General features: G+C 39.8%; 1 protein-coding gene across 3 annotated transcripts in view; it reads left to right on the top strand.

Moving 5' to 3' along the window:
- The window catches only part of LOC137973662 (N-acetyllactosaminide beta-1,6-N-acetylglucosaminyl-transferase-like), a 24,975-nt gene extending 14,235 nt beyond the window's left edge, over positions 1-10,740 (top strand). The window contains exons 2-3 of one of the 3 annotated variants that reach the window (XM_068820517.1): positions 1,192-1,461; positions 8,866-10,740. In XM_068820517.1, coding sequence (XP_068676618.1) covers positions 1,204-1,461; positions 8,866-9,948 — 1,341 coding nt within the window. In that variant the 5' untranslated portion in view covers positions 1,192-1,203 and the 3' untranslated portion in view covers positions 9,949-10,740. Of the gene's footprint in view, positions 1-917; positions 1,462-8,865 lie in introns of all 3 variants that reach the window. The other 2 variants (XM_068820518.1, XM_068820519.1) reach the window with 2 other exon arrangements.
- Positions 10,741-10,969: the final 229 nt, after the last annotated feature.

Here is a 10,969-nt window from a genome sequence, read left to right as displayed (position 1 = left end):
TTATTAGCGGCATTTGACAGCAACATCATGACGTCCCAAACCAGTGAAGGTTATTGATAGCTGTGTAGTCTAGCTGCTCAAGCGCAGTGGACACACAAAACCGGCCACACAGGGTGCGTAAGCAGAAGCTATGGGTCTGATTGATAGATGGTTCATGCTTAGCGTGCGTATATCGAGCTCTGGATGAAGTTTGAAGTCCATCTTGTTTCTAAACATTGAAAATGAAAGATTCGCCTCTTCAACTAAAGAAAACATAGGCAAACAAACTCAAAATGCCCGAGTAAACATCTTAACTTGGTGAAACCAGGGAATGATGTTCACATTGCCATGCACAAAAAAATTGCTGAAGACGGACAACACGAAACTTGCAGTGTTTTTTCTCACTTCACCAAGCTTAACACGGCAATGCCAGTAGCTTCTAGGGGTCATGTCTTTTTTCATCCTCCCTTGAACGGGTCAAAACGTTTTGTTTTGCTTTCTGCCGGATCTTACCAGCCAACCATCTCGAATAAATAATGAAGGATCGCTCAGTTCTTCTTGGGTGCCTTTCAACTAACACTTTCTGCATTTTTGTGTGAAACAAGGGCCTGTTGTTTTTGCTAAAAAGTCAATGCCGGGAGAAAAATTTCACTGGTGCTCCCTAGGTTCTACCATTTACTTAATTCATTTACTGTCCGATGGGAACGCGGAAATCTCGACGAAAACTTCGATGTAAAATGAAACTGCACACGGCATGCTATATATTTTCGTCATTATCATTATCATTATCATTATCATAATCATAATCATTATTATTACTATTAATATTTATCATTAACGTTGTTAATAAAACGCTATTACTGTTATTGAAGGAGATATATTTAGTACCCTATCACTGACCTTCAACTTGTTTTTTTGGTTTTTTTTTTATAATACAGTTCAGCCCAATGAAACTTTCCTAAACAGATTGCGACTCCCTGAGCTTGGTTGATTTGAGCCGCTTTTCGTAAGCTTGCGGGGCCACCTTGCATCAAAAGCAAGAATTCTGAAAAGGAGGCAAGCCCAATGCTAATTAAGACATTCAATGCCAAGTCTAATTTAGAACTACCGCCTAAGCTTGCGACCTAAATTTGTCCCCATCTTGTGTTTTTGAGGAAAAACAAAATAATGTCTCGGATATATTTTGTAAGATGCACAGTTTGTTTTTTGAAGGAATGAACTTTGATGGCTTTGTCAGCTGCAAAAACTGTTCTGCTTGTGTGTTTTATCTTGGTTGTCACGCAATTAATCATCGTTTACCAAATGAGATCACGCAATAAAAACCCAAGCCAACCAACAATACAAAGTCGATTGAAGTCAACGACAACACCCTTGAGTGGTCTTGAAAACGGTATGCGGACAGAGTTGAAATATCCATCACATGAAACAGAGCTGATGACGAAACAGATGACAAACAAGGCTTCGCCAACAAGCACACTAGAGGTAATTCATAAAAGGAAAATTCACTAGTTGAATCCTCAGTCTTTTCCCAGAGAGTATTCAGCCGAAATATAACCAATGGTTATGTGTAACATGACTACTTGTGCAAATCCAGATAAAGTTCAATAGTTTCTCAATCTGTTTAGCAATTTATATCTACATTACAAAATGACCATCTTTTACTTGGAGACAGGGTACCAATATATCACTTCCTTCTCTCAAGAGAAGCCATTCTAGTATGGTCTTTTATGTGGTCAACCTGACAAAAAAGCCATTGTTTGAACGTGAGCACTCTTGATTACTGGAGAACGTTTGGCTGAAAAGTTGGGAAGCGAAGTTTTCTTGCTCAGCTAAGCCCTTGATGATGTGGGCTAAAATCTCATTTGGCGGGATTAGCCTCGCTCCTAGCCCATGAGATCAATTGGATAGTTACTATAACCGAAAGAAAGATCAAAGTCTGAAGGAAAATCGTTAGTAAAATCGATCTAGAGTAATTTGAGCAACCCAAGGAATAAAACAGGCCGAAAAGGAGTAAAAAGAAAGACTGAGAATATTGCACAAAGTAAATTTAAGTTGTTTACAAGTAAGACTTGGAGTAGAGACCTTTTGAGTGTTTCTCGTAAACTGTGTAATTAAGCAAGGACGTGTGTAACAAAATTGGGTGAAGGATGGAAATTATGGGAAATGAAACACAGCAAGGCTGGTTGAACGGCGAAGGAATGCAATGCTCTCTTTCCGCTCCGAGTTTCCACTGCATTCCGACTCGGTCAGGAGCCTATTGCTAGCCAGGAGCGTACAACTTCATTATATTTGTGGAGCGGCGTTTTTACACGCCGAGTTATTTTTGGATTGACTTTCCCGGGAAACCAGACTTCTCCAGCTAGTTGCAAGTTTTGCACAAGAAATTAAAGTATTACCCACGCAATGAAGAATGGTCACTCGTGCAAGCCAAATCTTCCTCGTCTAAAAGTAGCTTGATCTGTGAAAATGCCGTTACATAGACCAAGGGTAGCACTGGAGTTGTAGGGCTCCTGGTTAGGTCTTACTATTTACTGCTTTGATTGGTTTCAAAGATGCCAGCCTTACAACAATATGGTATGGCTTTGAATTACTCTGACGAAAAAACACGATTTTTCAAAAAGTCTCAAATCCACGAGGAAACTCCGCCAAAATGGTGTATACGCTTTTCACATTATGAATTTAACTTACTTACGTCAAAATACTTGTCTTTCATAGCATCCACCATTTTTGGTATGTCGCCAGCATACTTATTCGAGAAAGCCTGGAGCGAGGACTGATGATGTCATTTACTCAACAGTTAGCTCCTTGCTACTTGAGTAAACAAAGGAAAACATGTCCGCGAGTGAAGCTTTGTCTTCTATCGATCTTGATTTATCAACTTCGGAGCTATAGTTTGACTTCGAAAAACATTCTGAGTCACTTACCTGTGATTATAAAGATTTAGTCTCATGGCTACTGAGAAACAACAGCCGCATATCGACGGGAAAGAGCTCAAGAGGAAGAACAAGAGAAATGCTTCGAGATCGTTCCGATTAACTGAGTTTAAATAGCATTTTGGAGTCGTGATTTTGTCTGTTTACTATTGTTCCCTTCATTTGTAAAAATTCAAATTTCTCGTTATTTTTGCTGGGTGCAAAGGTACGTGTTGTTCTTTGGCAGCGGTAACAAAAGCAGAGGAATGCTTCTGCTGTACGAAATTGATCGGTGCCAGGGGAAGCTGGAAGCAGTTGCAGATGATAGAGAACTTCCACCGATCTGTCTGGGTGTCAGTCTTGTTGTCTAGACGAGTGGGTTTGAGGAATAGCTGCCGTAGGATTAAGAAACCGAAAGAACGTGCGATACACACATCAATTTATGAGCAAGGCCTAACTGCGAAGTCTCGGCAAGTGCTGTGTAATAAATACCCCATGAGGTCCCCAAAAAGACGAATAAACTGTCGGTATGAAACTGATCGTAGAAAACTATTCAGGAGCTAGGAAAGTTATTGCCATTATCGTTCTTATTTTCTACGTTATAAAATACAAGAAAATATTTAAAGACAAGGAAAACTGAAAAAGGGCAATAAAAATTAAGCTTATTACACAGTGCTTTAATTTTGAGAGTTCGCCGTTTGGCATTGCTCATACATTGATGCGTATCGCTTGTTCTTTCGGTTTCTTAATCCTTTGGCGGCTATTTTTAAAACCCACTCGTCTATACAACAAGATTGAAACCCAGGCAGATCATTGGTACTGTAGTTCTCCGTCATCCGCAACTCCTTCCAGCATCTCCACCCACCGATCAATTTCGCTAGTAACAGCAGAAGCACTCCTTAGCCTTTCATTGGCCTTTGTTACCGCGTCCGAAGAACAACACGAACATTTGCACCCAGAAAAAAATAACGAGAAATTTGAATTTTTACAGATGAAGGGAACAATAGTAAACAGACAAAATCACGACTCCAATATATCATCTAATCTCAATTAATTCGAACGATCTCGAAGTACTCCTCTTGTTCTTCCTCTTGAGCTCTTTCCCATCGATATGCGGCTGCTTTTTCCTCAGTAGCCACGAGTCTAAATCGTTATAATCACAGGGAAGTGACTCAGAATGTTTTTCTCGTAGTCAAATGATAACTCCGAATTCGATAAATCATGATCAATAGAAGACGAACCTTCGCTTTAAGACATGTTTTCCATTGTTTACTCAAGTAGCAGCGAGCTAAATGTTGAGTAAGTAACGTCATCAGTCCTCGCTCCAAGTGTTCTCGAATAAGTCAGGGGCACCCAACGAGAATATAGTTCAAAACCACTTAAACAGAGCATTGTCAAACGTATTTAAGAATTTAAACGGTAGATATTGGCATATTTTTATTCCCTAAAAATTTTTCATCTGTTCGGATTTCCTAGCTGAAAGTCTAGTGATCCGAAAATTATAGGGATCAAAACTTACCTTTTCGAAAATTTTAGCCTAAATTCTAACCTTTTTAGGGTAAAAATCCGTTAAAAATGGGCAATTATGCCATTCTTCAGATGTTCGAAAATCCTAGGAGAGGCAGGCAAGCAAGAAATTTTACAACAAATGTTCCGAAAATTCTAGATCTCAAATCGTCTTTCGAACAGATATTTTCCGAAAATTGACGTTGGGTGCCCCTGATAAGTATGCTGGCGACATACTAAAAATGGCGGATGCTCTAAAAAACAAGTATTTCGACGTAATAACATTGAAATGTTGGTGAAAGTAAGTTAAATTCATAGTGAAGAGTGTATACAACATTTTGGCAGCGTTTCCTCGAGGATCTGAGACTTTTTGAAAAATCTTGTTCCGGAACGCATTAGACTTAAAATCTCGCGATCTCACCTAGACCTCGGACCTTCCTTTCGGTTTAATATATTTAAGCCCTTTTGATAATGTCGGTTTGAAGTGTTAAGTGATGTGTGAATTAAGAACTTGGGGTCAAATCGTTGTTGGCAATACAATTACATCGGAAATCATGAGAATGTACAAGACGAATCAGAATAGGGGGAGTTGTCTAAAAAAAAGGGAGCGGTTGAAAAGAGAGAAGAAGAAAAAATCTTGTAATACGAGGGATCAATAAATCGTTTTCAAAAATTGTGACAGTGTTGGATAACTTTGGAGGCATTCCCAACAATTATGATCCGGCTTGTAAGTGATGGTCGCAGTAGGCTTGAAAGCTGAGAGGAAAAACTGTTGTGTGTAGTTAAGGTTTTCTGTTAAGTTATGTTTGTAAGGCGCAGGTAGAGGTTGACAACGATTTAATTTGGTATGTTCTAAAATTTTATACCAGCTTTCAAGTGTAAGGCGCTGTTAGTATCTTTTGACGTTACGCCACTTTTTACTGGCATATTACTCCAATTAGCCTTAGACTGCACCAAGACATACCAAAAAGGGCGGGTGCTATGAAAAAGAAATATTTTTGACGTATTTAATAGCCACGGACAATTACTAACTATCTTAAAAGCTGGGTGAGGCTTTGATTGTAAAAGGTATAAGGAGGGCTGAAAACAATGGCTGATCATAATAGAAAAGCACTAGATTATAGAATGGGAGGGGGTAAAAGAAGATGAGATTATGAAGAGGAGGGGCAATATATATCTTCCCCTTTGTAGTAAGGCTCTAAAACTATAAGGACACTCCAAAAACCCTAGACTTCACCTCCACTATCGCTCATCGTTGCTTCAGTGCAAATAATGCTAGCCGAGTACTCACATTTCCCAAAATTTGAACAGCAGCCGTTGAACCACGTGTAGTGTACTGAATGCACTCTTAATATATAAAAGTAACATACCTGTTTACAACGCATACCAGCAGACAAAAGAAAATGTCTCCACGTATTGTTGTGTAAATAATACAAAACTAAATTCAATCCTACCGTTTATCATTTCACAAAATACGTTGTCAAGCATTGCTGTTAGAAGATTCAGAAAACCGCAAATCAGAAAAACAGGTTTATACTCGAAATGTCAACGCCTACAATATGCCATTAAAAATAGTTTTAAAATACAACTCCACCAAGTACAAAATACGTTTTTCGTTATTTAATGTTTCTTGCAGGAAATCTCAACAACGGACAAATAAGAATGTTAGCTGTCCTTCGGGGATATGGGCCCCTTGTTCCGAGTGAATAGCCCCGACTAATCACCAGGCTTACTTCACTACATGCCTTCCAGATCAACAGGAAATAAGTAACTAGATACAAATTGATCGTCTCGGCGAAAGCAGTCCTGAGAAGGACGGTTGGCAGTGACTAACGTAACTTTGACAACCTGAGCGGAGGTCATCATCAGAGTCAAATAACGGTTGAAAATTCAAACGAATGTAGTGATGTTCTGGTCTTTGCGATTGGTAGTGGGAAAAGTAATATGATTCCTGGTGAGGATTGTGCGTGGTGATTGCTGAATTATGATCCGGCTTGTAAGTGATGGTCGCAGTAAGTTTAAAAGCTGAGAGGAAAAACTGTTGTGTGTAGTTAAGGTTTTCTGTTAAGTTATGTTTGTAAGGCGCAGGTAGAGGTTGACAACGATTTAATTTGGTATGTTCTAAAATTTTATACTAGCTTTCAAGTATAAGCATAGGCAGCCCAACCTCGCGTCACTACGGACAGCCGTTAAGAATTTAAACGCGTTGTAAGACTTTGTATGGGAAATAAAATACAGTCGATTATGAAGCCTAAAAATTGCTCAATTTAACGTTCATTCAATAAAATGAATCAAAATGACTCACCTCTGGTGTATTCCTGTGCCTTTTGGAGTTTATTTCACAGTTTCGGGAAGTCCGTGTTTTCAATGTTCTAAGACGAAGTCAAGGCTGCACACTAAGATTTCGACCGTTGTCAGCTCAGAGGCGTTTTGCAACTCAAAAATCCATCCCAGCCAAGATTTTTTCACGCAAAGCTAAAGCCACATCATTTGCGAACCTCAATGAATGTTTCGTAGTCAAAAATCCCCACGCACTTGGCTGGAAATGAGCATTTTCTGCTTCGATTTCCACGATAGCTGATGAATTTAACTGCTACTGATCGCCGCACGAGACACGGAGCTTGGGTCCGAGGTCAAATTAACTCCACCCGATGAGGTACAGTCATTGCAACACTTACCCCATCCCCATAACGGCTTCTCGTAACAGCTCCATGGTGAGTCATTTTGATTCATTTTATTGAATGAACGTTAAATTGAGCAATTTTTAGGCTTCATAATCGACTGTATTTTATTTCCCATACAAAGTCTTACAACGCGTTTAAATTCTTAACGGCTGTCTGTAGTGACGGGAGCTTGGGATGCCTATGGTATAAGGCGCTTTTAGTATCTTTTGACGTTACGTGACTTTTTACTAACATATTACTCCAACTAGCCATAGACTGCAACAAGACTAGCATCAACAAATCCTTGTTTCAACCATCACTACCCACAGATCGATGGAGACTTCTTACACCTGTGCCTAACTTCAACGTACTTTCAATACAACGGAAAATACTACCGACAAATTCACAAGAAAGCTAAAATCTCACCCGTAATCGTTTCCGTTGTTGTGGATGAAACTGTCATGCAAAACATCGTGGAATAGGCCCTAACAACATAAAAGCTAACACTACCCCTATGGCTACGTCACGATGACGATACTATGCGGCAGTACACAAAGAACGGAAGAATTCTCAGTAAAAACACCTTATTAAGCAAAATGCTGACATCCACTTCACCAATTAGATCGAAGAAAACAGACACTATACCATTTCTAGACTGCTTGGTTACGTGTTACCACTGAACTATTGAACCCGGTAAACATCTTACAATCCCAGGACACACAAAGCGACCACTATAAGAACCTTGATGAGGCGAGAATATCGATAGTTTGGGACTCAACTGATAGTTTACCTAACGAGACTGAATACTTTTAAAAACAACGTTTTTAGGAAGAACAATTGTAACACAGATTTCTTCAAACGCAACACATACATCAGACAAAGCGAAAACAGTCCTACTTCGTCAACCGCTACCACAGCGACAATACCGTACATAAGAGGGACTGAACTATCGCACCCATACCACAACCTCACGACACACGCGTTTCCCACGACTTTATGAGGCTCACTAACTAATGTCAAACACAGAGACGACCCCAAGAACAGACAGGGAGCAGTATACAAGATCACATGCTGCGATTGCCAGGCCTCTTATATCGGTAAACCCGGCAGGAATATAAATAAACGACTTACAGAACACAAACGAGCGACTAAGAATGGTGATCTCAATAGCAATATTGCTGAACACCATTCAAGAGCAAAAGACAATATTGACTGGGACTCTTCCACTTCCTTACCAGCGATCAGGCCCAATTGAGCATCGCTGTCATGTCCTCTTTGGTCGGCGCTCGCTTTTTTCGTTTCTTTTTCTGCTATCAAAAATGGAGCCTGATCGCAGGGTACTACATGCTTAACCTACTGTAGGAACAATTACCAGCGCCTTGCACTTAAAACCTGGTACACAAACTACATTAAACTGTTGCCTACTTCTACCCTTGTCTTACAAACGAGTACTTGACAGAAAACCTTAACTACACACAACTTTTTCCTCTCAGCTTAAAAAACGTCTGCGACCGGATCGTCCTAATTCACCAATCATCACTCACCCATCCTCACAAGCAATCACGTTACTTTTCCCACTAACAATCATAACACAGACCAGTGCATCACTACATTTGCTTGTACTTCCAACCGTCACTTGACTCTGAAGGTGACTTACGCTCAGGTTGTCCGAACGTCAGTCACTGCCAACCGTCCTTCTCGGAAATCCATTAAGGTATTTAACTCCTGGGTTCAAACTATTTTATGTTTTATGAAATACGTAACTACTGATTTACTTATGTAAGTTAGCATTTTATCATTTGCAGACCACGACGTGGGAAAGGTGCCAGAAGCTTATATCCGGCGAGGAAAAGCTAAAGGGAACTGTTACTAGAACACCACCTGATTCAGAAATTAACGCCAAGTACACTCCCAATCAGGACTGTGCTCAAGTCTTAAGACACCATTTCCGCCATCCTCCTGTGTCCGAAGAAGAAAAGCAGCTACCCATCGCTTACTCCATAACATTATACAAAAGTGCACGTTTAGTGGAGAGAATTCTTCAAGCAATCTATATGCCCAACAATGTGTACTGCATTCATATCGACACAAAATCCCCAGACGCCTTGCTAAGAGCCATAAAGACTATGATACGCTGTCTTCCAAATGTCTTTGTCGTCACCAATAGGACAAGTGTTTTCTGGGGACATTTTAGTTTGGTTCAAGCTCACCTCAATTGTATGGAAGAGCTTTTACAGTCTTCTGTGAAATGGAAATATTATATTAGTTTAGTTGGACAAGATTTTCCACTTTATGATAACAAAGAAATTGTGAGAGCATTGGAAACTCTTAAAAACAACAACAATATTGCCAGTTTTCCTGTGGAAGAAGAATTCCAAACCCGCACGAAGTTCATACACCGTTTTATCAAGAATAAGTTCGTTAGGGGTGAGAAGAAACCCCCTCCACCTCACAACATTACAATTTATAGGGGAGCAACACACATTATTGCGATACGACAATTTGTTAACTTTGTACTGCACAGCCAGATCGGGAAAGACTTTGTTGAATTTTTAAAGGATACTCACATTCCAGATGAAACGTTGTATGGAACCTTACATCAGTATCCGCATGCCCCAGGTGGAATCCAAGGGAAACAGCCAGAGTGGATACCACGCGCTTTAATATGGCAGTGGCGTGGTAAGCAGAACAAAAATTCTTGTAAAGGATCCTGGAAACGAGATCTATGTTGGATCTCTTTTCAAGACCTGCAGTGGGCCCTCGGTGAAAAAATGAAAATGAAGCTGTTTGTTCACAAAATCCCTTACAACTTCAGAGACGAGCTGGTCGACTGTATTCTTATTGCAAGACAAGGAAGAAAATACGGCACGGCTGTCTGGAAAAAATAAAAAGTAAAACGCTGTGCAAAGTATTGCGTAAGACTTACTTGGTTGCTCAAGACACTATATTCATTCAACGATGATGTCAAAATCACCTCACATGGATTTCTTTCTTGTGTAGGTACCGTGCCCTAAGAGATTTTAGCACAATTAAATGAAACATCTTGTGTAGTGAAACAGAGCAACTGGAATCGGTACCCCACCATCGCTTTGGATTGGCTAAAAAAGCTCTTGACTTAGCGAACCATCAAATTCTGTCATCCAAATATTCGAAATAAAAGGCTGGTGCCGCAACGATTTCCTGGCTTACCCATTTCCGTCAGCGATTGGTCTCTCAAGTCTCCACGAACAACGATTAGCCAAACTATTGTCAACTGTTTTCAAAATGTTAACCAGCGAATCCCGACCTGTCTGTTTACGTGATCCTATAACTGTAAGGCGATTCAAGTATAATCACAAAGGTACCACAATAGTGGACCTTCCAACAGTGAATTCTACAACTGACCGGCTTAAGATCATGCATTGCGGAATTCTATACCAGACAAGACTGGGAGGATTCTAACATATACCGCTTTTAAGAACAGTTTAAAAACAGTAAATCCCACGGAACCGTGTTGACCATGTCTTGTAGATCATTATAAGATTATATTTTATAGCTTGTCAGTTTTCTTAATTGTAGTTTTCTGTTATACACAGGAAGTCTCATTTTTGTATGTTTATCTTTATTATTTCGTGGCTTACCTGGAAACTAGCTATTAGATAAGTGTACTGACCACGTTAATAAAGTGATTGATTGATTGATTAATTAATTAATTGATTGATCGATCACAGATATATTCTGTTGAAGAATTACTATTACAAGGGCTCCCGTAGGGGCCTGCCTATTCTTGGACTTTAAATTCTCTCCCTTTATATCAGTGATTTCTCACTATATTTTGATCCATCAACCGTTGATGTCTGTGAAAAAGTGCACGCATTCGGTTTGCGTCAAATAAAATGAATCCAAATGCTAAAAAGACGAGACAGCTTC

The sequence above is a fragment of the Montipora foliosa genome, chromosome 10, assembly GCF_036669935.1.
Source record: "Montipora foliosa isolate CH-2021 chromosome 10, ASM3666993v2, whole genome shotgun sequence".
Classification (NCBI taxonomy): domain Eukaryota; kingdom Metazoa; phylum Cnidaria; class Anthozoa; order Scleractinia; family Acroporidae; genus Montipora; species Montipora foliosa.
The sequence above is the reverse complement of the archived record's forward strand: the minus strand, read 5'-3'. Positions and strand labels throughout refer to the sequence as shown.